Raw genomic sequence first — 27705 nt, 5'->3', positions numbered from 1 at the left:
TCACTTTACTGCCAGCACTTGCGCTATGTTAAGCCCATAGTAAGTACTGGAATCATCTTCGTATCCCCTAGAATGAGGATTTCGGAGCATCAGAAATGGAAGAGAGTAAAACAGTCCAATGCCGAACGGGAGTGTGTCGCCTTGGTGAGCCCGCAGTACGAGAAGAGCAGTACCCGCCTCTCCTGGGCTGGGATCCGCCAGGAGGACTGGAATCCGCCGGGAGAAGCCTGGGAACCGCGGGTGATCGCAGACTCCCGCCTCTCCTCCGCAGCGGTAGGTGGCGCTGTGGCCGGGTGCGGCCGCTAGGGCCGCAAGGCGCCTCTCTCTGGGCAGGGAAGGGAGTCGGCAGAAGGACCTCCGGCGGGCCCTTTTCGGCCGCTCTCTGGCCTCTTCTCACTCGGCGTTTGTGGACTCAGTCCTGCACCATGGGGAAGCGGGACAATCGGGTGGTGAGTACCTGGTGGGAAAAACAGTGGGGCGACGCGGGAGCCGGCGGCAGGAGAGCGGAGCCCCTTGCTTTTCCCGACGGGGCCTGAGGGTCAGCGGCGGCGCTTGGACCTCGAGCCGGGCGACCCAGCTCCCCCCATCCCCGCCGGCCCCAGACGCGCGTGCGCCGCGCACGCAGTTGGCGCCTTTGGGCCCCCCACTCTCTCCTCTCTTCTCCTCTCTCTTGTCACCCTTTTTTCTCAACCCCGCCGCACCTTGGGTCGGTGCTTCCTGGCTCCTTTCCCTCGTCCCGCACTCGGGCTGGCAGTGCCCAGTTTTTGGAGCCACAACGGCTCAAGGAATTCGTCTCCTCTTGGGTGTACGTCCGGAGTATGAGGCCCCTGGAGGCGCCGGGACTCGCCCTCTCGTGGGGACCGCTCACCCTGGCTTCTGGCCCCTGCGGGGCGCACGCAGGTGGGATGGAGGCGTGGAGGCCTCGGGTGCGGCTCCTTTCCGTGGGCCTGCTGCGCGCCCAGTTCTAGCCGGAGGCAGCCTCCCGTTTGAGGACCAGCATGGAAGCATTGGGCTTCGTGTCCTCAGCACTTACCACGACCTGGCACCTAGTAGGCCCTGTGTAAGAATGAAGGGTGCAGACGGTTGTCTTTGGAATCAGGCGTGGACTGGCGTGTCAGTTTTGGACCCTCGGGAGTTGAGTGACCAAGACGAATTGCTTTTCTTCTCCGAGCTTCAGTTTCTTCGTCTCTAAAGGGGTGTCATTGTTCTCCACAACTTTGCAAAATACCTCAGAAGGCAGATGGCCAGGGAATGCTTGGCATGAAAGTTGTTGTTGTAGTAAATGAGATAAAGGAGACACAGGAGTAAGTAATAGCAGAGAGTAAGAAATACTTGATGATGGAGATTCGTGGTTCTGAAGGCATTCAAAAGAGAAGGTGCTTTTGACAAGAGGGGGAAGGAGGCGTTCTTCATGGCTGCTAGTTTGGTCTGGAAAGTCCAGATTATAAATCAGACTGGATGGATGGTAAATATAATAGGTTGCAGCCTTACAGTTCCTGGAATTTATCTGTGACAGAGCTTTAGCCACTGAGCAGCAAAACATAAATAAATGCATTACATACATACATGCAGTTATTAAAGTTAATATACTAAATTTAATGAACTTTTGTGTTCAGTGATTATTGCCTTTTCAGGCGGGGGGGAGCTGCTAAAAGAGCGATTACTTTTATGAAATGAGAGCATTTCTTATGTTCAAAACGTGTGTTTTAATTTTATATAGCCTTCATAATCAAAGATGTCTAGGAACCACAGTGGTGAGCCTTACAAGGTTAAGGAATGACCGTAGGTCAGACCTTGTTCTGATATCCTGATTCTCGTAGAGTTGAAATGGTGTTCTGCTGGAGCATCCTTAGGTTTGAGGCATTAAGAGTGTTTTGATTCTTTAATGACTGAGGGTTTGAATGTTTAGAAATCACCAGACCTTGGATACCATTTCATACAGAGACCTAAGATGTTTTGTTTTCTTTTACTGGGGAAAAGTGTTGGTTTACATATCCCTTTGAAGCATTTGAAACTTTACAAATTAGCTTCATTTACTAGAACGTTTTGATAATTACTCTGGGCTCTGCTTATTATTTGGTATGCTCTTATGGCACAGAGTGTTCTGGTAAGATTTTTTATTTGCACTTGAAAGACTGTGGGAATGAAAACATGAAATCAAGAGTTAGAAGACAGATTGTCTAGTTTAGTCTCCTCGTTGCATGGAGGAGATGGAACTGTATAAACTCGGACCAAAACTTGGGTCATCTGATACAAAGTTCAGTACGTCGTAACTCTTGGTTTTAAATAAAAGGATTGTTTGCCTCTGAAAATAATGGTATTTTTTCTTCTTACATTGATAGTAAAATCATAGTCCTAAAGATGATAGAATTGCTTTCTAAAAAAACTCATAGGGGTGCCTGGGTGGCTCAGTGGGTAAGCCTCTGCCTTCAGCTCAGGTTATGATCTTGGGGTCCTGGGATCGAGCCCCACATCGGACTCTCTTCTCAGGGAGCCTGCTTCCCTCTCTCTGCCTGCCTCTCTGCCTACTTGTGATCTCCCTCTCTGTCAAATAAATAAATAAAACCTTTAAAAAAATAAAATTTAAAAAACTCATGAAGTCTATGTCGAAGGTTTTGTTTTGTTTTGTTTTCAAAAAAGACTACTTTGGGGCACCTGGCCGGCTTAGTTGGCAAAACATGCTACTCTTGAGCTCAGGGTTTTAAGTTCAAGCCTCACCTTGCGTGTAGAGATTACTTAAAATCTTTTTTTTTTTTTTTCTTTAAAGTAGACTTTAGGGCGCCTGGGTGGCTCATTGGGCTAAAGCCTCTGCCTTTGGCTCGGGTCATGATCTCAGGGCCCTGAGATCGAGTCCCGCATCGGGCTCTCTGCTCAGCGGGGAGCCTGCTTCCTCCTCTCTCTGCCTGCCTCTCTGCCTAATTGTGATGTGTCTGTCAAATAAATAAATAAATAAAAAAAAATCTTAAAAAAAAAAATAAAGTAGACTTTACTTTTTAGAGCAGTTTTGGATTCATAGGAAAATTGAGCCTTGAGTACTGAGAGTTCCCATGTATTCCAGGACCAGTCATGCACAGCCTCACCTACTTTGAAAGCTGTTGCAGAGTGGTGCATTGTTAAAATTGATGAACCTCTCTTGACACATTATTTTCACCTGTAGTCCATGCTTGACATCAGGGTTCACTATAGGTGTTGTACATTCTTAAACATTTTTTTTTTAACTGAACATTTTAGTTCTCAAGATTTGTAAAGTGTTCATAAATTCATGATGGCCACCGGTTGTCCCCATTATTTTCAGAAGTTTCCCTCATATTCTTGTTACTTTTTGCCCTCTAAAACAGATGTATCCTCTAGATAAAAATAGGTAATCAAAGTAACAAATGAAGGTCTGCACATTTTGTTCTTGCATCCTTTTTAGTACCTGCCCACTTGTATTCCCTTGAGCCCAGTTTTCCATCCTGGGTTTCTTTTTTAAGATTTTAATTTTAAGGGGTGCCTAGGTGGCTCGGTGTATTTGGGCCTCTGTCTTCAGCTGAGGTCCTGGGATCAAGCCCTACATTGGGCTTTCTACTCAGCAGGGAGCATGCTCCCTCCCCACCCCTTCCACCTACCTCTCTGCCTACTTGTGATCTCTGTCAAATAAATAAGTAAAATCTTTAAGAAAAAAAAAAGATTTTATTTATTTTATTTTTTTTAAAGATTTTTTTATTTATTTGACAGATCACAAGTAGGCAGAGAGGCAGGCAGAGAGTGAGAGGAGGAGGAGGCAGGCTCCCTGCTGAGCAGAGAGCCCCGATGTGACATGACCTGAGCCAAAGGCAGAGGCTTTACAAACTGAGCCACCCAGGCGCCCCTAAAAATATTTTATTTTTAAGTACTCTCTGCACCCACGTGGGGCTCGATCTGGCAGCCCCTGAGATCAAGAGTTGTGTGCTCCACCGACTGAGCCTGCTGGGTGCCCCAATATCCTGAGTTTCAAAAAGAGTTTGTTTTCTGTTACCCAAACTCATGCAGCAGTTTGGAGCCACAGACATTTCTAATTACATATGAATACAAGTGTTTGATTTATAAGATCACAGTATTTAAAGTGATTAAGTCATAGTGAGACAGTTTAGGAAATTGCATACTTTCTATATTTTAACCGATGCCTAACCATTCACCCCCTTAGTGTTAAGAATACTGTCTTTCGGGGCCCTGGGTTGCTCAGTGGGTTACAGCCTCTGCCTTCAGCTCAGGTCATGATCCCAGAGTCCTGGGATCGAGCCCCGCATCGGGCTCTCTGCTCAACAGGGAGCCTGCTTCCCCCTCTCTCTCTGCCTGCCTCTATGCCTACTTGTGATCTCTATCAAATAAATAAATAAAATCTATAAAAAAAATTTTCATACTGATACATAGTATGTGAAAAGGCTTTCTCTTTGTAAGAAAATTAATTCTTCTGTCTTAAAAACCTTTCTGTTGGGCATAGTAAAAAGAAGCCTTGTTGCAGGTGCCCTGGGTGGCTCAGTGTGTTAAAGCCTCTGCCTTTGGCTCAGATCATGATCCTGGTCCTGGGATCCAGCCATGCATCGGGCTTTCTGCTCAGCAGGGATCCTACTTCCCCCTCCCTGCCTGCCTCTCTGCCTACTTGTGGTCTCTGTCTGTCAAATAAATAAATAAATAATCTTAATTTTTTAAAAAAGCATTGTTGCTTAATGTTTATGAGCATAGACCATCAAGTGTTTTTGCAAAGGAACTTAACACGTAAGATGCACTTAATAAATACTGCTGTTACAGTTGAAATAAATAATTGAGATATGTGGAATGTACTTATGCAGACTAAGGGTAGTGTTTATGGTCAAAAGCTTGAAAGTTAAAAAAAAAAAAAAAAAGCTTGAAAGTTAAACCTTATTGCATAGACAGAAAGCTCATGTGATAGTACCATAAGTCATCTATAATAGTCTTAGCATGTGAATATATTACTTTACTATTTAATTTTCCCCCGAAAAGTAAACCCTAAGACAAACTGGTATGTACTTTGGGGAAGCAGTTTCACAATAGACATTAAGGCACATAGAAATGTTAATTAATGTGATTTTAAGATACATGCTAAAATATTTGAAGACTGTCAAATGTGGTAAATGTGTTACGATTCTTTTTTTTATTTTTTTTAAGTAGGCTCTATGCCCAAAATTAGGCTAACACACTGAACCACCCAGGCGCCCCTGAAAGCAGATGCTTAACCAGCTGAGCCACCCAGCCACCCCTGGTTTTCGAAATTTAACCCAATCCAATAAGTATTTACAAAAACTCTTTTATTTATTTACTTATTTTTAAGATTTCATTTATTTATTTGAGAGAGCGTGAGCTGGGGAGGAGCAGAGGTAGAGGGACAAGCAGACTCTTCACTGCGCACGAAGCTCCACACAGGGCTGAATGCCACAATAACAAGATCATGACCTCAGCTCAAATCAAAAGCTGGATGCTTAACTCACTGAGCCATCCAGGTGCCCCAAAACTCTTCCAGTTTTTAAAAATTTTAATTCTTTTCTTCCACTTTTTAAATAAAAAAATTGTGGTTGAAAATGACTACTACCAAAGTTGATTTTAAGACCTTAAACCCATTACTTAATGTTCACAAGGAAGTGAAAGGATGTTAATGTATTTGTTGCATTTTATTTAACAAAACCTGTGAAAATAACCAGTATTTGCCAAATAACAAATATGGGTTATAGGGGCGCCTGGGTGGCTCAGTGAGTTAAGCCACTGCCTTCGGCTCAGGTCATGATCTCGGGGTCCTGGGATCGAGTCCCACATCGGGCTCTCTGCTCAGCGGGGAGCCTGCTTCCTCCTCTCTCTCTGCCTGCCTCTGCCTACTTGTGATCTCTGTCTGTCAAATAAATAAATAAAATCTTTAAAAAAAAATCTGTAAACATTTTTAAAAAAATTTGTGGGTGGGCGCCTGGGTGGCTCAGTGGGTTAGGCCGCTGCCTTCGGCTCAGGTCATGATCTCAGGGTCCTGGGATCGAGTCCCGCATCGGGCTCTCTGCTCAGCAGGGAGCCTGCTTCCTCCTCTCTCTCTCTGCCTGCCTCTCTGCCTACTTGTGATCTCTCTCTGTCAAATAAATAAATAAAATATTTAAAAAAAAATTTGTGGGTTATATATTTCCAGATTTCTCTGGCAGAGCAAACAGTATAAAACCATTATAAACAAATATACTGAAAACTACTTCCATTCAACTGGATACTGCCTAACTAATTACTTGGGATGAAAAATCCATTAACATAGTTTTCTTACAGACAGGAACTAATTCTAGAGCTCTTAATGTCAGGGATGTTTACAGGACTAGGGCTAGATGTGACTATCAAATTCAACTCTCTTTACAGAGAGGCATATAGTGACATGTTTTACATCAACTGTTATGTTCTCAAATATTTCCTTCAGCTGCCTCTGCTAAGAATTTCACTCAGTTCATGTGAAAATACAACAACCAATGGAGGCTGCAACAGAAGAGTTGCTAGCCCTACTAATGACCCTGACAATCCTAACCAGAAGCAGGTACAATGTGCAAAGCCAAGCTCATCATTTTACAACAGGAGATTATCTGTCTGTCCATCTAACATCGTCTCATTCCTTTGGTACCATGACATAATTTTAGTAGCAGTTAAGAAAGAAGTATCTTAAGCTTAAAATTGTAAAAACTGTTCATTTCCAAAGAATGCAAACATATACAAGGATGTTCAGAACTAAATTACAAAAATAGGGAAAATGGAAAGTACACAAAGAGCTATCAAACTGAGATGCATTATAAAGTATACCCTCAAAATCAATACTATGCAGCCACTAAAGAGTAGATCTATAGTTATTAATATGGAAAGGTGTCCAAGATTTCTCAAATGAAAAGCAAAAGCAAGTTAACCAAAAACCAAGATACCATCTTAATAAACAGCTATAAAATTTTTTAAAATTTAAAAAAAAAAATTTTTTTTTTAAAGTGGGGGACAGAGGGAAAGAAAGAATCTTAAAAAGGCTCCAGGTCCAGTACAAAGCCAGATGCAGGGCTCAATCTCATGACCCTGAGATCGGGACCTGAACTGAAATCAACAGTCACATGCTTAACTGACTGAGCCACTCAGGCTCACAAATGTCATTTCTTTCTGAGGCTGAGTAATACTTCATTTTGTGTATGTGCCACATTTTGTTTATCCATTTATCAGTAGATGGATATTTGGATTGTTCTCACTTTCGGCTGTCTTATATAATGCTGCTGTGAACAGGAGTGTACAAGTATCTGTTTGAGTCCCTGCTTTCAGTTATTTTTCAGTTCCACTTAGAGTTGGAATTGTCGGATCGTCTGGTCATTCTCTGTTGAACTTTTTGAGGAAACCAACTTTTCCATGACAGCTGCACCCTTTTATATTCTCACCAGCAATGTGTAAAGATTGCAGTTTCTCCCTCTTTTTGACAGCATGTGTTATTTTCTGGTTTTGGTAGTAGTCATCCTAATGGGTACAAGGTGGCATCTCATTGTAGTTTGATTTGCATTTCCCCAGTGACTGGTGAGTTGAACATCTCTTCATGTGCTCTTGGACATTTGAATATCTTCTTCGGAGAAATGTTTATTCAGGTCCTTTGCACATTTAATGGGATCATTTGGGGGTTTTGCTGTTGAGTTGTAGGATTTCTTTATGCATTCTGGATATTAATTCCCTATTAAATATGAGTTGCAAATATTTTCTTTCATTCTGTGGATTGTCTTTTCACTCTTTTGGTAGTGTTCTTTGATACACAAATGTTTTAATTTTTATAAAGTCCTCTTTATCTGTTTTTTTTTTTCTTTTGTTATCTATGCATAATTTAATTTTTTGGTGTCAAAAGTTGGCAAGACAAATTGCCATCAGTATGGCATAGTATACTTTCTGAGATAAAAGATACAGTAGAGGGGCGCCGGGTGGCTCAGAGGGTTAAAGCCTCTGCTTTCAGCTCAGGTCATGATCCCAGGGTCCTGGGATGGAGCCCCGCATCGGGGCTCTCTGCTCAGCAGGGAGCCTGCTTGCTCCTCTCTCTCTGCCTGCCTCTCTCTCTGCCTACTTGTGATCTCTGTCTGTCAAATAAATAAATAAAATCTTTGAAAAAAAAAGTTATATCTTTAACTTCTTCACAACTAAGTTTCTTCATTTGCCGGTGAGCATAGTGTTACAGTCTTACAGGGTTATCGGGCTTTAGGAGAAGACATTATAAAGTAATCTTACAGTAAGAAAGAGGTATCACTATTATTTTCATTAAATCTCTGGTGAAAAACATTTTTTTTCTGTGAAATAGCGATATTACTCACCTCCCAAACTTGTGAGACTTAGTAGACCATTAAATTTATTTTTTATAACAAAAATTTGGTTAGTCAGATTATTCATGCTTAGTTAGACATAGTATGCATTTATAATAAAGCATGCTTGGTGAGTAAGTGAGCATTTGCATTTTCATTTTTTTAATTGAGTTAATTTTTATTCTTTCCTCAAGGCCTATATGAACCCAATAGCAATGGCCAGATCAAGGGGTCCAATCCAGTCTTCGGGGCCAACGATCCAAGATTATCTGAATCGACCAAGGCCTACCTGGTATTTGTAAAACAATTTAGACATTTATAAGGTTTTTGTAATTTTTTTAAAGGTTACTGTTATAACTCTTACTGCTTGCAAATCAGTTGTCACACATAATTTTTGAAGTGATACTCATAGGTGCTTTCTTGTCAGTGTATGAAACACACGCATCATGCATAACTGTAAAGCAAGTATTTGAGAACCCACCATCCTGTATAGCTACCAGATGACCTTTCATACCGTTCTCTTCTCTACCTCTAAAGAGGTAGAAGGACTCCCAGATAGATGTACTTTTGGATAAGATTTATTACAAAGTGTACCAGCCACAGTCAACAAAGGGAAAAGGATCATGGGGTGAAGTCTCAGGGAGACTAGGCTCAGACTTGTACGGCTTCTTCTCTTGTGGAATCACATAGGATGAATTTATAACCTCAGCAATGAGTTGTCTTAACACATCTGAGATGTTGCCAACCAGAGGAGTCTGTGAGAGACTCCGTGTGCCCAGGGCTTTTATTGGGGACGGGTCAGTCTCTGCCTATCAGGTGTCAAAATTCCAGACTCCCAAAGAAATGCAGGTGATCACCCTCAACAGTAGTATTCGTACAGTGAGCTACTCTTATGAGGGAATGGTAAGGACCTTTCCAGAATCTAAATTCCCAGGTGCCAGCCAGGGCTAAACTCGTAAATGGGCCTTTCTAGGAATAAGCTGTCAGGCATGCTGTATCAACTCTTCTGTCCCGTATGGGAGGTGCATTATAAAATTAATGTTTAGTATAAAAATAGTAGTTTAAATAGACTTTAGCTGACCCTAACACTGAAACTACTAGCTTTGGGACTTGAGGAAGAATTTATACCGTCCTCAAGCTTCCCTTCTTTTTCTGTAAAATAGGAGTAATAATACTGTGTTTTCTCACAGGATTATTAGGATTAAAGTAGCATGTATTAAAAACAGTGCCACTTGTATGTAAGTGCTCAGATGTTTGGTGTATTAGCTCTTATAATCCATACTTAGAAAAGGAATGATCAGTGGTATCTGACAGAGTGTATTCATAATATTTTATTAAGGAGGATGTGAGCAAAATAATTTAAACATATCAACACTGAAATGGAGGTTTATTAGGATATTAAGAAATTTTTATTTATGAAATTTTTGTTCTGTTTGTAAGCATCCACCTCTAATAGGAATTGCTTGAAAACTTACTTGTTTCCTATTTTTTAAGGGAAGAAGTGAAAGAACAATTAGAAAAGAAAAAGAAAGGCTCCAAGGCATTGGCTGAATTTGAAGAAAAAATGAATGAGGTTTGTAAATAGTACTTGTTTGAAAAAATAGGCACCCTAAATGTATGATTTCTTTAAAATAAAAAGAGGAATACCATATTACAGTAATTTATGTCATCTTGGGTTTTCTAAAATTGACTTCTCTTTAGCTTCCCATGCCCCCGTGTGCTTATATTACCCTGAGATTTCCATAATGTTTGCCTGTTTTGATTACAAACGTGTGTAGTATTTCAGCTACAATGTAGATTAATTCAGGGTTGCCTAGCTAGCTCATTCAGTAGAGTGAGCAACTCTTTTTTTATTTTTTTAGTGAGCAACTCTTGAACTCAGGATTGTGAGTTTGAACCCCCATGTTGGGTAGAGAGATTACTTAAAATCTTTAAAAAATATACATGGATGGATGGATAGATAAATTCAGCTTTTACTGTCTGGAAATAGAATCTAACCATCTTCGTTAAAAAGAAAAAGTTCTCAGCCTCACTGATAATACTGACTATTCCTCTCAATATACAGTGTAGAACTCCCACTCTTTAATACCCTCTTCGAAAAGGGCTAGTGGAGCTGGGTGCCTGGGTGGCTCAGTCAGTTAGATGGCCAACTCTTGATTTCAGCTCAGGTCATGATCTCAGGGTCTAGGGATTGAGCCCCATGTCAGGCTTCAGGCTCAGCTGGGAGTCTGCTTATCCATCTCCCTTCCCCTCTCTTCCTCTCCCTGCTTGCATGCACAAGCACTCTCTCTGTCTCTCTTTCTTTCTCTCTCTAATAAATAAAATCTTTTTTTTTTTTTTTTTTTTAAATAAAAGAACTAGTGTGGCTGGTGCCTGCTTGGCTCAGTGGCTTAAGCGGCTGACTTGATTTTGGCTCAGGTCACGATCTCAGGGTTGTAAGATCCAGCCCCACCTCAGACTCCATGCAGAGTCTGCTTAAGGTTCTCTCTCCCTCTCCTTCCCACTCCCCACCCCACCCCCCCCACGCTGTCAAAGGAAGGAAGGAAGGAAAGAAAGAAAGAAAAGAGCTCGTAAAGGAGAAAAGAGCTAGTAAAGGGTCTTTTGGTGACAGGGTTCCGGCACCTGTACTTTTCCCTGTACTTAGAGGCCAAGATGGTGAGAGGTAGTAGAGGACAGAGGAAAGGAAGTAGTGGCTGTCTATATTAGGTGTATTACAAGGACCTCTGATGGTGTTTATAACCTTTTTGCAGAACTGGAAGAAAGAACTAGAAAAACACAGGGAGAAATTACTAAGTGGAAGTGAGAGCTCATCCAAAAAAAGACAGGTAATGCCATTTTGAGCTTAATGCTGTTTTTAATGTCCTGTTTGGGTTTTCATAATCTGTGTCCTACTGTCAATAGATAATTTTAAAAACTCACATCAACATATTTAGATTTGTACTTTTATTTGTTTGCTTTTAGAGAAAGAAAAAAGAAAAGAAGAAATCTGGTAGGGTGAGCAAAAGTTTTCCATTTTTCTAAATGTTACAATTAAGAGCCTACAAGAAAAGTAAGAATAATTTTTATGATCTGTATGTTAACTGTAAATGAGTCAAGGAGTCTTGAAGTCCTTTAGTAGTTATGGGTGGGTTTTATTCTATTAGCAGTATAAAGAAAAGCACTTACCTCCTTATATCCTGGTAACTCTGTTGTTGTCAGGGAGAGAAAGAGAGAACATTGATTACCCTTGGCATATCTGTTGTTACTTTGTTGAGCCTTTTTCCTGTATGTGAGGGAGTGTGGGGAGTGTGATATTTGACATTTTAATATTTAAAGCATCTGTGTAGATCTCTCAAACCACTAGATTGATTTTGTTAAGTATTTGAGAGACTTAGTGATAAGAAAAATAATTCCTGCATCTCACAAGCTTTAATTATTTTGTGCTTGGTCAAGTATTCATCTTCTTCTTCATCAAGCTCTGATTCTTCCAGCAGTTCTTCAGATTCTGAAGATGAGGTAAGACTTGCCTGTAATGGTTTATGAAATAATAATCTCTAGTTTGTTTTTTTGTTTTTGTTTTTGTTTTTTTAATGACAAGAGGAGATCCATTATGAAATACCTGTTAGAAACTTTGGCTTCCAGGTTTTGGTTAATTATCCATAACTGAGAGCACTGATATGAATAAATAACTAGGTATTTAAGTATATATTTAGATATAAATATATATATTAATTCCTAAATTTGTCTTATTCTCTTTAAAAACATCAGTAAAAGAAATGGAGTCTAAAAATCTAAAATGCTATTTGACTTGATGCTAGAGGTTACATGTGATTTAAATTACTTGACTTTTTTTAATAAAGCAGGAAGATTAATATAAGTTACATTTTAAGCATTACTTATGAATGGGGCATCTGGCTGGCTTAGTCAGTAGAGCACATGACTCTTGATCTTGGGTTTGTGAGCTCAAGCCCCGCATGGGCATAGAGTTTGCCTAAAAAATTATTATGTAAAACATGCACTTGCAAGCTGGTTCTTTCATTTAAGTTTGTTCGTTGATAAAGTTTTGGTATTAATAAAATGCATCGATTATATTTTTGAAAGAGAAAGCAAATGTTTCTAAAAATGTTTTATATAGGACAAAAAACAAGGAAAAAGGAAAAAGAAAAAGAAGAACCGTTCACATAAATCTTCTGAAAGCTCCATGTCAGAAACTGAATCGGACAGTAAGGTAAAATCAGCAACATTTTGGATAACAAACACATTTTTTTTTTCCTTTTAGGTCATCCTATCTTAAATTGCTGTCAGTTTACAGATGAGATGCTATTTTTTGTACTTTGATGGACTGTGCCACTCAGTTGATAAACTTAATATCTTTCTTACATATGGGATTTTATTGCTCTCTAAATACTTCCACATATACCTTCATGTCTCAACATTTCCATGACAGCTTTTATAATAAACATGGCAGACATTGTTTTTCCCATTTTCATACAGAAGTGAGAGTTCAGAAGAAAAAACATACTCTACTATCTGGTCCAGGGTCCTTTCCATTATACCTACACCTGCTTTGTATGTCCAGAACTGTGAAACATAATTGGCTCTCAGACATGTGTGGTAATAAGAAATACATGCAGGTTGCAATAGCAATGTAGATTCCTAGGCCTCATGTCGAGAGAGTCTGATTTAGTAAGTCTGCTTTAGGCTCAGAAGTCTACATTTTTAACATTTGTCCCCTGTGATTCTGATACAGGCTTGTCTTTGGACCACAGTTTTACAAACACTGTTCTAGAACCCCAGGAGAACAAAACAACTCGTTTGGGGGCAGATCTCTACTTGTCCTAGTGTGATTTCTGACAAAATGCCTGGCATCTAGAAAATTGTTAGTAAATGTTGGTTTTCTCTTTGTCTTTTAAGACAGAAGAGTCAGTCTAATACGGATAGTTAATCTTTTTCAGATGCCTAGTATTTGTTGGGCACAGTTCTGAGCACTGGACATGTTAGCTTAATTCTCTCAATAAGCCTCATCCATTTTATGGATGAGGAAGGCTCAGGGATGTTAATGGCTAAAACTGAAAGAATCAGAAGCAGAAATTCTCACCTTTCCTCCTTATAGGGAGAGTAGAAAAATCAGTTTGGGGATTTCTGAGGACAGTGTGAATGAGAACCTCAGTGCATATGACCACCACAGGCAAAAATAAGCAAATGGCATTAAGTCTTATTTTAAAAGAAACCCTGTGGTTATTACAGACAATGTCTATCATTTTTGGTATACATAGATTTGATATACAGCCAGATAAAGAAAGAAGCCTTGGGGCACCTGGCTCAGTGGGTTAAGCCTCTGCCTTTGGCCCGGGTCATGACCTCAGGGTCCTGGGATTGTGCCCCCGCATCGGGCCTGCTCAGCGGGGAGCCTGCTTCCTCCTCTCTCTCTGCCTGCCTCTCTGTCTACTTGTGATCTCTCTCTCTCTGTTAAATAAACAAAATCTTTAAAAAAAAAAAAAAAAAAGAAGCCTTATTGCCATACAAGCACATACATATATATGTGACATACATTTCCCTTATTTTCAGAATGAAGTTCTGGTATTGAAATAAACTTTTTTCAGTCCTAGAGCAAATCACCTTTTTGCTGTTTTTGTCCTTACGCTCTCTCTTACATTTCAAATTGATATGTATGTATATGTTTGTTTGTTTAGGACAGTTTAAAAAAGAAGAAAAGGTCAAAGGATGCAACTGAGAAAGAAAAGGTAATTATAATTTTATTTTAATCTATCATAAAATACTCCATTTACTTCTAGAAATTAACAGTAATGTATTCTTCCTTTTAATTTAAGAAATTTATTTCTTTTGCTTTTATAGCATTTTGTTTTGACTTAAGGAAATTATTTGTTGAATTCATTATCAAAGGTTAAAAAAATCAGGAAAGTGGGGCACCTGGGTGGCTCATTTGGTTAAGCCTTTGCCTTTGGCTCGGGTTATGATCCCGGGATCCTGGGATGGAGCTCTGCATCAGGCTCCCTGCTCAGTGGGGCTCAATATCCTCTCCCTCTGCCATTCCCCCTTCTCTCTCTCGCTCAAATAAATAAAATAAGCAAAATCTTAGAGAAAAATCTTTTTCTGGTTCTTAAAAACCTAAAGAAAGCAATTATTGAAAGAAAACTGTAGACCAGAGTCACTATATTTTACTCAGTATTTTTATATATTTTTTAAAATTGAGGTATAATTTACATAATATGCTATTAACCACCTTAAAATTACAATTTGGAGGAAGGAATATTGTGTATGTACAGTGTTGTACAGTGACCAGCTCTCTAGTTTAAAAACTTCCGTCACCCCCTTAAAAACAACCCATACTCTAATTCCCATTCTTCCCTCCCCTGCATCCTCTGGTAACTTCTAATCTGCTTTCCAGCTCTGTGAATTTACATTTTCTGGATGTATGGTTTATTTTGTTTTGTTTTATTGTTGTGAATCAAAAGTAGGAACTTCAGGAGCACCTGCGGTTCAGTCATTGTACCATGGGACTCTTGATCTTGGGTGGGGTTGTAGATTCGAGCCCCTTGTTGGGTGTAGAGATTACTTAAAAATGCACTTATTTATATTAAAACAAATGGAATTTATTGGAATTAAAACAATCCTGCTTGCTATTTATTAATCGGGTATAGGAGGCAAATTATCCTTTGTGTTTTTTACAAATAGAATTGTATTAATAGTATCACTTTGGAAAGCCAGTTGCTTTTTGCTAACCTTAAGACAAATGAAAGGTAACATTAACATTGCATATTCAGCAGATTTAAGGACTAGATAAAAGCTTACTACGAAACTCTCACACTATTTCTTCCCCCACCTCTTTTTTAAATTTTAACTTTACTTTATCCACAAATACTTAGTATTTATCTTTAAAATATAAGACCATGTTTAAAAATTAAGCAGTACTATTGCATATTAACATTTTCACAATAATTTCAAATATAATAAAAATGTTTCAAAATGTCCTCCTTTTTCATAAAAATTTTTATGGTTGATTTATGTCATCCAGGCAAATTCTAAGATGGCATTTGATTATTAAATCTCATAAGTCTCCTTTAATTTATAACTTTCCCCCTTTTTTATTTTTTTTTTAATATTTTATTTATTTACTTGACAGACAGAGATCACAAGAAGGCAGAGAGGCAGGCAGAGAGAGAGGGGGAAGCAGCCTCCCCGCCGAGCAGAGAGCCCGATGCGGGGCTCGATCCCAGGACCCTGGGATCATGACCTGAGCTGAAGGCAGAGGCTTTAACCCAGTGAGCCACCCAGGTGCCCCAACTTAACCCCTTTTTTAAAATTTTCCTCTTGAAATGTATTTTTTAAGACAACAGTAGAGTTTCCTATATTCTAGATTTTGCTGATTGCTTCCCTTCCCTCACCTTTTTAGACTAGAACACTGATGTTCTTTTATAGACTATTCAGCTTAGGTCTGATTTTTTTAATAAGAACCACTCAACAAGTAGGTGGTTTTGGTTCTACATGGAAGAGCTTCAATAGAAGCTTTCACATAGCGCCAAGAGCTGGCCAGGCTAATCCCTTTGTGCTGGGCAATGGGTGTGCAGCTGGGGTGAGGTTTACCTTATGGGGGGCAAGTTGAAGAATGATTCTCTCCTGGGTAGTCTTGACCAGGACACTGTGGACCACAGAGAGAGATGGAGATTTGGGATTGGTCTGGGTCCCCCCCTCCCAGTATCATTTAAAGGCAGTCATATAATATTTCACTTGGACATAGTAGACTTGGGGGAGGGGAGGGAGAGAATCCTAAGCAGACTCCATGCTGAACATGGACCCAGAGCCAGGCTTGATCTCATGACCCTAAGATCAAGACCTGAGCCAAAACCAAGAGTGGGACATTTAAGCGACTATGATACTAGGCAACCCAGGAGTTTCATATTTTGGATACTACTCATCTTTTATACACATAATGAACATTTTTTTGGCCCATGGCTTCTCTTAATCTTGTTTAGAATGTCTGTTACGATTTTAAAAGGGTATAATTGTTCTTCCTGGGTAATATATATATATATATTTAAGTTTTTTATTTTAATTCCAGTATAGTTAATGTAGAATGTTACCAAAATGGTGTAATTTTAAGGGGATCAGAGTGGTTCAGTCCTAAGCATCTGACTCTCAGCTCTAGTTCAGGTCATGATCTCAGGATCCTGGGATTGAGCCCCGCCCTGGGCTCTGCACTCAGCAGGGAGTCCGCTTGAGGATTTTTCTCTCTCCTTCTCCCACTGCCCCTCCCCCAGCCCATGCTCGTGTGCTTTCTCTGTCTCTAAAATGAATCTTTTTTTAAGAGGGTGTAATTGTAAGTCATATATCAGTCATTGTTTTCAACTCATTTTTAAATTGTGAAAATTTGGGGCGCCTGGGTGGCTCAGTGGGTTAAGCCGCTGCCTTCGGCTCAGGTCATGATCTCGGGGTCCTGGGATCGAGTACCGCATCAGGCTCTCTGCTCAGCAGGGAGCCTGCTTCCCTCTCTCTCTTTCTGTGCCTGCCTCTCTGCCTACTTGTGAGCTCTGTCAAATAAATGAATAAAATCTTTAAAAAAAAAATAAAAATAAATAATAAATTGTGAAAATTTAGTGTAATAACTAACAGTGGATGAAAATATCCCATTTCTTTTTTTTTTTTTTAAGATTTTATTTATTTATTTGACAGAGAGAGAGATCACAAGTAGGCAGAGAGGCAGGCAAAGAGAGAGAGGAGGAAGCAGGCTCCCTGCTGAGCAGAGAGCCCGATGCAGGTCTCGATCTCAGGACCCTGGGATCATGACCCGAGCCGAAGACAGAGGCTTAACCACCAGGGCGCCACCCAGGCGCCCCAAAATATCCCATTTCTAATAGTAACAAAGAATATACAGGTAAAATTTGAAGAACTGATCAGGAGACAGAGAAGCACATGAAGATTTAATAAACGTTCCTGGGTATGACTTACCTTAACTAGACATTAAGTATTTTTTAAGCATCAGACAGTGTGGTATGGAACAGGAATGGGGCAGGAAGGAAGCAGTGGAGCAGTGTAGAGCCCAAGTAAAAACTTGTAAGTATTTGTGGGTTTAATGTATGATAAAAGTGGCTTTTCTTGGGATGCCTGAGTGGCTCAGTCATTAGGCATCTGCTTTCAACTCAGGTTACGATACTGGGGTCCTGGGATTGAGCCCCGTGTCCAGCTCCCTGCTCAGTGGGAAGCCTGCTTCTCCCTTTCCCACTCCCCCGCTCTCTCGCTGTGTCTCTGTCAAATAAATAAAATCTTAAAAAAAAAAAAAGACTTTTCTTAGGACAAAATGACTAGCCAGCTGGAAATATAAAACTGGACCCTCCTTAAGGCCAAATAAATCACTGATAAGTCAGTTTTAAATATATGAAAGTATAACTAGAGAAAGACAGGGGTGACTGTAATATTGGGGTAGGGAAGGCCCATGCCTCAAAACTCAAAACACTTTTGACCACATAATTTTAATACCTAATGCAAAAAGAGATCACCAAAAAAATAAATAAATCATGAACAAAATTTAAATATAATGAACAGATTTAGGAAAAACTACTAGAAATATATAATTAAAAACTAATCTTTATTAATTTGAAAATTGATACTTCACGTACACAGAAAAAGTGGTAAAATCCATGTTTAGGCAGTTCTAAAAGAAAATATGGACTGTATTCCAGTAATCTTGAGATTTATAGGATTGATAAAAGCCTGAAACAGAGGTTTCTTGGTAAAGTGTGATTCCTAAAGGAGTGACATAAACTATTAGGGGTGGGGGGTGGGAGACATTTGGGTGAAAGCTACTTTGGTCTTTGATTTAGACATTATTAGGTAAAGATTTTTGCATTCAGTATCCTTCACTCCACTTCAACTTTTTTTTAATAGCAAATAGCCCATATATATAGCTGCCATCCAGAAAAACATGGGTTAAGTAAATTGTGGCATATGCTTTCAGTGAATGTCAGAGGCAGCCGTAAATGATGATGTAGTTGGCATGGAAGGATTGGATGACAAGAGCAGGTTCCAAATAGCAAGTATCTATATAAAGTTATAAATGTACACATAGCAAGATCTTTCTAAAAATCTTCATGTTTTTTAATCTCTGGTAGCAGGATTTGGATGAATTTGCTTACAGTTAGCATTTATCATTTCTAACAAAATTATAAATGTATTTGTAGAAATAAAATTAAATCACCTGTAATACAGATCACTGTTAGTTTATTTTCTATGTGATTTTTTTGTTTAATCTTCAAAATTGGCTTCCTGGTATATAAAGTTTATATATTTTTTCTGTATAGTTGGGTAGTGAGCATTTTTTTTTCATTGTGTGGGTGTTTTTGTGTTTTTTTGTTTTGTTTTGTTTTGTTTTGTTTTTTTGGTCTTGTTGTATAAACTATTCAGACATACAGAAAAAGTATATGGAATATAACAAAATGACATCCACTGTGAAGTTTTAATAAATCTTAACATTGGGATTCCTGGGCTCAGTCAGTTGAGCGTCCGACTCTTGGTTTTGTTTTGGCTGAGGTCATGATCTCAGATCTGGGATCAAGCCCCACCTCTGGCTCCAGTCTAATTGGGGAGTTTGCTGCCCCCTTTCTCTCTCTCCCTCTTCCCCTCCCCACCACTTGTTCTCTGTAACTCTCTCTCTCTCTCAACTAAATAAATCTTTTTTAAGAACCTTAACGTTTTATCTTTAAAAAAAAAAATAAATAAAAATAAAAAAAAATAAAAACCTTAACGTTTTGCCATACTTCTCTCAGGTATTTTGAAATGTTTATTCCTCAGTATATATATATATATATATATATATATACACATATATATATATATTTTTTAAAGATTTTATTTATTTATCCGACAGACAGAGATCACAAGTAGGCAGAGAGGCAGGCAGAGAGAGAGGAAGGGACAGAGAGCCTGATGCAAGGCTCGATCCCAGGACCCTGAGATTATGACCTGAGCCGAAGGCAGCGGCTTAACCCACTGAGCCACCCAGGCGCCCCTCCTCAGTATATATATTTAAGTCCCTAAGTACTCCTCTAGGCTCTCTTCTTCCCCAGAATTATATATTTTCTCATCATTAAAAATATTTAGAGATGAACATTATTTTAATGTGAATTTAAAACTCATAATGCATGAAAGGAATTATTACTGTGTAGAGATCTTTTTGGATCACAAATAATTACCCATTGTTTTTCTTTTTTGCAGCACTAGGCCTGTCTGATCCAACACTGGGTAGAAACCAAACAGAATACAGGGGACTCAAATCTTACACCATCTGCAGGGTCTCTTAAGACATGTTAGATTTTAATTAAAATAAGAGGGCACTTGGCTGGCTCAGTTGGAAGAGCATGTGACTCTTGATCTCATGGTCATGAGTTCAGTTCCCACATTGCATATATGCATTACTTAAATAAATAAACTTTGTTTTTTTAAAGAAAATAAGGATATTACATCTCAATTTACATGTAATTATCTCTTCAGGCTATTTAATAAAAATTACTCTGTTGGACTTAAAGACTGAAAATTGGTAAATGTCATCAATTTAAGACATTTCTAAAATGCTATAATAAGAGATGAGGAAGGACCCTATATCATACTCAAAGGGTCTGTCCAACAAGAAGATCTAATAATTTTAAATATCTATGCCCCTAACATGGGAGCAGCCAACTATAAGACATTTCTAAAATGCAAATGGTTTTTGTGATAATGGAAAATTATTAATTAGAAACAAAACTTGCATGGCATAGCCTTAAATCTTTTTGAGTCAAGGTACATGTATTTATTTTTCTTAGGACATTAAAGGACAGAGCAAAAAGAGAAAGATATATTCTGAAGATAAGCCTTTATCATCTGAGTCCTTATCAGAATCAGATCATATTGAGGAGGTAAGTATAAGATCAAATTCACTTTCTTCACTTTAAAATGTTTGTTTTTAATAAATACAAATGAATAAAAAAGAAATACTTCATGAATATTCCATTTACTCACTTCTCTAGTATGTGCACTGTGAAAAAGAAATGGAAGTTCCATTTCAGAATGATTTTTGCATTTTCTAGAAGTTGATTATGTAGCTAATATGATAATTAACCATATTTACAAATCTCTATTCTGAGCTATTTTTCTTCTAATAGTTACTTTTTCCTGTACTAGTATTTTGATTACATGACAGATATTGTTTGATATGTACTGTATTGAAACCCAACATTCCCTTATTTTTATTTGGAACTATTACTAGTGAGGGAGTAGAAGAGTGCTGAGGTAGAACAGAAATGTTGGCATGATCTTTTTCCCTATCTATAAAGTGAGGAAGTAGAATTAGTTTCCGTAGTTTCTATAGTCCTTTTCAGCTTTGATATTCCTATCTTAGATTTTATTTGTACTCTATTCTTAGTTAATTTTAGGTCTGCAAGTTATCATCTTTAAAGTATTTCTCTCTTTGACTTAGTTTCCTCATTTGTAAAATAGGGGCTATTACCCACCTTTTGTAGCAATATTTTGTAATGCCCCCTGAAATGAAATTGAAATGAATCGAAACTTGTAGTGTGTGTGTATGTGTGTGTATATATCTTCACATTTTATATTAATATCCCCTAACGAATTTTAAAAAGAAATATGAAAAAATACTACTGTATAGATTTACTAAACTATTTCAGTACATAAATGTTTGAGTGTGATAACTAGAAGACCTCAAATCTTAAGACATAACAAAATTCAGGCTGTTGCAGGTGCATTACATATGCCCTTCAAAAACTGTTCAGTGGCTTTGTCATCAATGACATTTTCCAAAATGGTAAACAATTCTCAATAAAGCTCTGAATGAATGAAACAAAATACAGTCTTTTCTGTATTACAAGTAGGTTTATTATATGACTGGCAAGCTGTCTAAAAGTCATGTTAGAGCGTCCTGCTGTCTTGGATATCACATGACAGCATCCCCGATCTTGGTCTTGCTAAACGTGGATTCAGCACAGTTACCACCATCTCCAGTCATTGTTATGACAAGAATAACAGTAAGAAATAATAATTTCCCAAGTGTTTTCTAGAGCACTTAATATATGTTACACTTAGACTTTAAATATACATGAGCTTTAGCAACTTTCAATTTAGTCTTAAATTCACACTTCTAAAGGTTAAAATTCTAATGGTGTAATGAGTGTTACTTAAAAGGGTTTTAATCATTTGGTTTATACTGAGTACACTATGCATATAGCTGCCATTTACGGAACACCATACAGTAAGAGAAATACTTAACTTTATTCCAGGCACTTACACTAGAGGGTGGATATTACCTCGATTTTACAGATGGTGAAACTGAGGGTAGTACATAGCAGAGGTAGGATTCAGAGCATGGTCTCTTTTATTTCAGAACTCATGCTTTTTATCCACTGTACCTTGTTGGGGTTTTTTAGGCCCTGGAAGGGAATATAAGGAAGCCCTCTAGATATTAAAAAGTCTTAATTTTCTTTCCTTTAAATGTTTCTCATTGACTTGTCATTATGAAATAAGAGGTTTGCAGTATCATCAAAATGTTTTTTACACATAAATTCTAAAGCTGTAAGGTACATTAGGGGATGAAAAAATGCCTTGAGTACAAGTTACATATTTGTCTTCTCAACAAAAATTCAAACTTTTTAGGTACGAGCAAAAAAGAAGAAAAGCAGTGAAGAACGAGAAAAAGTAATAGCAAGTATCACTTATTTTTTTGCATGACAATAGTGGTAGCTCTTTTTGTTTAATATAAAATGAATCATGGTAAAACAGGACTTCAGGGGCACCTGGGTGGCTCAGTGGGTTAAGCCGCTGCCTTCAGCTCAGGTCATGATCTCAGGGTCCTGGGATCGAGTCCCGCATCAGGCTCGCTGCTCAGCAGGGAGCCTGCTTCCCTTCCTCTCTCTCTGCCTGCCTCTCTGCCTACTTGTGATCTCTCTCTCTCTCTCTCTGTCAAATAAATAAATAAATAATCTTAAAAAAAAAAAAAAAAACAGGACTTCATTTACTGGGGCCAAGTAAATATTTATTTGGGAAGTGTGGTGTTCAGCTTTACTTAGTGCATTGGAGCAAGTTAAATTGACTCCGGAGAAAAGAATATCCTGGTAGCAAACATCTCTGTTTCTATTTCAGTATTTTATGCAGTATTTCATTTTATTTTGTTCCATATTTGGTACCGTTAGAAATGGAAAATTGAACTTTAATTTGACCTTTTTAAGCTGTAGTATGAAATACTAGGTATGGTGATTGCCTTCATTCTTAATAGTAGTGACTTCCAGGTGGGCCAAACCTGGTAACATTTAGCAGAAAAAGCCTCTCTAAGCCCAGGTTGCAGTGAAAAAGCAGGAATGTGACAACATAAATATTTCAATAATAAAGATGATTGTTTCACCATTTCTAAAGCCAGCTCTGCTATTATGCAGATGTAGAAGTATAAAAGGAGAAAGAAGGAAGAGGAGAATAAGAAAAATGGCAGTGATAACCAAATGAGAAGTGGACCAACCTAGGGAAAGTTAGATAATAGGTTATCAAAGAGTAATTTCACACCGTATCATTAGTCATTTAGGAGCACTCAGTGTAAGCGTGGGTGATGGCCTTTGAAGGTATTTTCTTAGGAATAGGTAAAAGAAAAATAAGAACAGGGGCGTCTGGGTGGCTCAGTGGATTGGGCCTCTGCCTTCAGCTCAGGTCATGATCTCAGGGTCCTGGAATCGAGCCCCGCATCGGGCTCTCTGCTCAGCTGGGAGGCTGCTTCCCCCTCTTTCTCTGCCTGCCTCTCTGCCTACTTGTGATCTCTCTCTCTCTCAAATAAATAAATAAAATCTTTAAAAAAGAAAGAAAAGAACAGCATCTTTTGTAAGTTTGAGGGTAACTTCCCCTTCCCAGAATTTCCCTCACTCTTAAAATGAGGGTCCTTCTCTGATAACGTATAACTCAGAAGTTGTATTTTATATACTTCAAGACCAAGGTGACATTTAAGAGACTTTTTTTCTGAATGGAAAGATAATTTGAGTGAAGACTGCTTTGGTCTTTGGTTCAGATTAATTAAGGCATAATATTAATTAATTTTGGACCATTCTGATTTGTACTTGCATACTCCACTGCTTCATGCATTCAGCTCATGTGTTAATTAAGCATCTCTCTGCAGGTGCCATTGATGTTGGTAGTGCTGTTCTAATGGAATACAAGATAGATGAGAGGGTGACTTGTGAGAGTGGCTTTGGGGAGGGAAGGATTTATCAGAAAGAGCTAATCATGTGAATTTCAAAAGAACAATATCCTAGGGGCGCCTGGGTGGCTCAGTGGGTTAAGCCGCTGCCTTCGGCTCAGGTCATGATCTCAGGGTTCTGGGATCGAGTCCCGCATCGGGCTCTCTGCTCAGCGGGGAGCCTGCTTCCTCCTCTCTCTCTGCCTGCCTCTCTGCCTACTTGTAATCTCTCTCTGTCAAATAAATAAATAAAATCTTTAAAAAAAAAAAAAAGAAAAAGAAAAAGAAAAAAAGAACAATATCCTAAACAGAAGAGCTAAGGACCTGTGGTAGGGATGAGCTTGATTTGTTTGAGGAACTGAAGGGTAAGTGTGGCTTATATCTAGTAGATAAAGAGGAGTACCATACAGTGAGGTGGGGAAGTAAGCAGAGGCCATATCACAAGCAAGGTGTTTGGGTTTTAATCAGAATGCTTTGGGAAGCTGTTTTGAATGTTTTAAACAAAGAAGTGACCTGAACCAACTTTACATTTTTAGAATGCTTTGACAGAGGAGGTGGAGTGGACAGAAGCTAGGAATGGTAGTGTTTGTATCACAGTGGTCATGATGGAGATGGACTAACCTGATGGATTTGAGATGCATTGTGGACTTAGATGGTAGGGCTTGCTTGCTGCTTTGGATGTAGAGAGTGGAGTTAAGGCAGAAAGTGGAGTCAAATGTAGCTTAGATTCTTCGCCTTAAGTAAGAGGACCAATTAGAGGTGCTGTTTACTAAGATGGTTAAGAGGGTTTGGAGAGAAAAATTAAGCATTGTTTGTTTGTTTTTTTAAACAGAATTTGTTTTTGTTTGATTTTTTTTTTTTAAGATTTTATTTATTTATTTGACAGACAGAGATCACAAGTAGGCAGAGAGGCAGGCAGAGAGAGAGGAGGAAGCATGCTTCCCACTGAGCAGAGAGACCGATGCGGGGCTCAATCCCAGGACCCTGGGATCATGACCTGAGCCGAAGGCAGAGGCTTTAACCCATTGAGCCACCCAGGCACCCCAAAATTAAGCATTGTTTATGGTAATTTTAGATATACTTGTTAGGTATCCAGGTGGAACTCACAGTCTTGAGTTCAGAGCATAGGACTGGATACGAAGATTTGGGATGTAAGTGGTTATTATAGCATGGGAGATAGAGAGCCATGTGGAAAAGAAAGGAAACCCTGAAAGGTCAAGCAGAGGAAGATGAACAGCACAGGAGTTGAAGGGCTCTTTGTGATAGAAGAAAGCAGCAGGTGGAGGTGTCATAGAAGCCAAGAAGAAAAGTTTTTTTTTTTTTTTTTTTAAGATTATTTATTTATTTGACAGACAGGGATCACAAGTAGGGAGAGAGGCAGGCAGAGAGAGAGGAGGAAGCAGCCTCCCCGCTGAGCAGAGAGCCCAATGCAGGGCTCGATCCCAGGACCCTGGGATCATGACCTGAGCCGAAAGCAGAGGCTTTAACCCACTGAGCCACCCAGGTGCCCCAAGAATAGTCTTTTAAAAAGAGAGTAGTCAACTGTCCTTTTATGAAAAAGTAACCTATACCCGAAACTTACTTTTTAAAGACCCAAATACAAGATTTGGGACTCTTGTTAAGATTCCCTGTGTACTTGAGCTTCTCATGACAAGAATGATGAAAGTTAGCTTAGAGCCACTAAGTGATAGAGACGTTTGAGAGGGGTGGAGGAATGTTGAAGGTTGTAACTGATAAGGAAATGGATAGGAAACTCTGCTTTCTTTACATGTCTCTTTTCTTGGTGAATATCAACAAGTCAGTCATTTGATACCACCTTTCTAAATATCTGTTTCTAAAAGTTTTGCCTTCTCTTCTACATCGGTAATAGTCACAAGAGTCAGAGTTCAGCATAATTTTAGCTCTCTATCCAGTCACAATTTGATTGCTTTTCCTAGGCTTCTAAAAATTAAGCATCTGAGTGCCAGGCTGGCTCAGTTGGTGTAGCATACAGCTTTTGGTGTTGGGGTTGTGAGTTTAAGCCCCACAGTGGGCATAGAGCTTACATAAAAGTTTAAAAAAAAAAAAGCATCTGTTTTACTTAAAAGCTAAGTAGAGTTTTCAACTGTACATCCATATTTTTTTTTACCACTTTTTTAGTTAGTTTCATAATTAATATAGTGCTACCAGGACATTATAATTTGTTTCTGTTTACTTTAAAAAATATCAGATTTAATATATCTGTCCCCCAAAACTGTCATTTTACAAAAACAGTTGTGTTTTGCTGTGATATGAGGATTTTTTCTAGTAACTACAATTTCTTCACCTTTAGAAACTATACAATATGAAATACAGCAGTTGATATCACTATTCTTAGAATTTATTTTCTATAGGAAATTTTGCTTAAAAGCTACTTTTGCATGCTAATGACTTAGAATTTTTCCATATCTTTTTGAAAATCAACAAACACTCTTAAGTCCTCATATGATACCGATTATTGAGACTTTTCAGGAAATGTTCTGAGTAGTTTCCTTGGTTGTCTGGATTGTTTGAAATAATTACATAGTAACTTAGAAGGACCATGGTAACATTGTTGTTTTAATTTTAATATTTTCCTGTAGAAATGTCTAACAGGGAACTCTTTTTACAGGAAAAAACAAAAAAGAAAAAGAAGCATAAGAAACACAGTAAGAAGAAGAAAAAGAAGGCTGCTAGTTCAAGTCCTGACTTGCCATAACATTAAGAAAAATCAGGATTCCCTTATAAAGAAAGTGCAATGTCTAAGGAAATTTCAACTGTGAAAATTATGACATAATTACTAAAATGCATGAATTTTCTTGTTTTTAGAATTATTCCTGGACTATTCAGTAGCCACTTGGATGCCGCTGTGTGAAAGGGCCATAATTGTTGCCTGCTGCTTGAACATCTGTTTTTTTCTCTTCCAGTGCTTAACAACTCTGGGAGATAATACACTGCAGTTGTACTAGTGGTTAAGATATTTGGGGATAAAGTTAATATTTTGACTAGAAGTATCTAATGATAAATCAACAGAAATCAAATCTGGATACATCATTAAGATGTAATTAGCAATTACCAGATGATTCTAGTTAACATTTTTGGAATAGGCATTACATTGATATTTCAAAGTCCTTACTCTGTAGATAAGTGTATTTTAATTTTTTCCCCTGATATACTTTTATTTACCTGGGGAAGGAGCTTTTCGGTTTGCGGGGGGTGGTTTGCTATCTCTTTAGCTAGCAGAATAGCGTGCCTTTTATCCTCACACATCCTATTTTTGTGGACATAGTAGCCATGCTTCATGGGGAGGTCAGAGCTGGGTATAGCAGTCTTGCCCCTAGATATCCTTGGACTCTGTTGTTTGCTGCTTTAAGTGAACCAGAGAAACAGCCCTTTGCAGCATGACAGAGCCCCAGAAGCTCTGGGATTCACCTCCACTTCAATAATACTGAATGTTTTTTAGCATTAGAATGTGTTATAACATTTGAATTAATTTTGACTATACTTTAGCTTTGGAGAAGAATCATTTCAAATAGACACTGGTACTTTTTGAACTTGATAGCTAAAGATTTAAAATGCATGTTTTATACTGTTAAGTTTTAACCGGTCAGGAAAATTTTATGTAACCAGTAATAGTTATTTTATTTTTGTATGAATTTTGTTTAGGCTGCAATGTTTAGCTTTTATTAACTCCTTATTCTTGCTATATTAAATTCCTTATTGTGTTTAATGGCATACTTGCCAAGATACTTAGCATGTAAACAAAGCAGGCTTTTGATTTTTTTTTTTTTTAAACAGCTTCATATTGAAGCTTGAGACTTACTATAAACAAGTTGAGTGGCAAGCCTGGTATGCTGTGTCTTGTTACATAAAGCTATTGCCAGAATCTTAGTAAATATAACATTTTAGAAATTTGTCTTTGTATATTCATAACAAATTATGACAAGTTAAGTGAAAATTACATTATTGCTCTTCCTGTGTCATATTTTACTAAGATTTTGTGCCTCATATCTACTGCTGAATTGTTTACTAGTAATGTTAAAAAGAATTGATTAATCATTTTCACTTTACATTTTTATATAATCAGGTAACATGAAAAATAATTTGATGTACAATTTTGCCTGTTACAGAGGGTGTGCTAATTATAGTGGTATATGCACAAAACATTTTGGCATGACAAGAGGCTGAATAAATAGCTATTTTACTTAAAAA

The 27705-nt window shown here is 38.4% G+C and overlaps 1 protein-coding gene across 2 annotated transcripts; it reads left to right on the top strand.

Moving 5' to 3' along the window:
* The first annotated feature begins 330 nt into the window (after positions 1-330).
* On the top strand, positions 331-27705 carry FAM133B (family with sequence similarity 133 member B). 2 transcript variants are annotated; one of them, XM_044246023.1, is made up of 11 exons: positions 331-449; positions 8492-8589; positions 9792-9870; positions 11048-11122; positions 11259-11291; positions 11730-11792; positions 12412-12504; positions 13970-14020; positions 20093-20185; positions 21936-21977; positions 26126-27705. In XM_044246023.1, exons 1-11 carry the CDS (start codon positions 426-428, stop codon positions 26210-26212), a joined length of 738 nt encoding a protein of 245 aa, XP_044101958.1. In that variant the 5' UTR covers positions 331-425; the 3' UTR covers positions 26213-27705. The 2 variants fall into 2 exon arrangements, with proteins under 2 accessions (XP_044101958.1, XP_044101959.1); XM_044246024.1 differs by lacking the exon at positions 26126-27705 and adding an exon at positions 25434-25463.

The sequence above is a fragment of the Neovison vison genome, chromosome 4 (genome assembly GCF_020171115.1).
Source record: "Neovison vison isolate M4711 chromosome 4, ASM_NN_V1, whole genome shotgun sequence".
In the NCBI taxonomy this organism is placed as follows: domain Eukaryota; kingdom Metazoa; phylum Chordata; class Mammalia; order Carnivora; family Mustelidae; genus Neogale; species Neogale vison.
The sequence above is the reverse complement of the archived record's forward strand: the minus strand, read 5'-3'. Positions and strand labels throughout refer to the sequence as shown.

Excerpts from the sequence above, each read along its gene's own strand:
- FAM133B (XM_044246023.1), top strand. The coding sequence starts at position 426 with ATGGGGAAGCGGGACAATCGGGTG. Across the intron at positions 12,505-13,969 it reads AAACTGAATCGGACAGTAAG|GACAGTTTAAAAAAGAAGAA; the intron begins GTAAAATCAGCA and ends TTGTTTGTTTAG. Across the intron at positions 20,186-21,935 it reads AATCAGATCATATTGAGGAG|GTACGAGCAAAAAAGAAGAA; the intron begins GTAAGTATAAGA and ends CAAACTTTTTAG.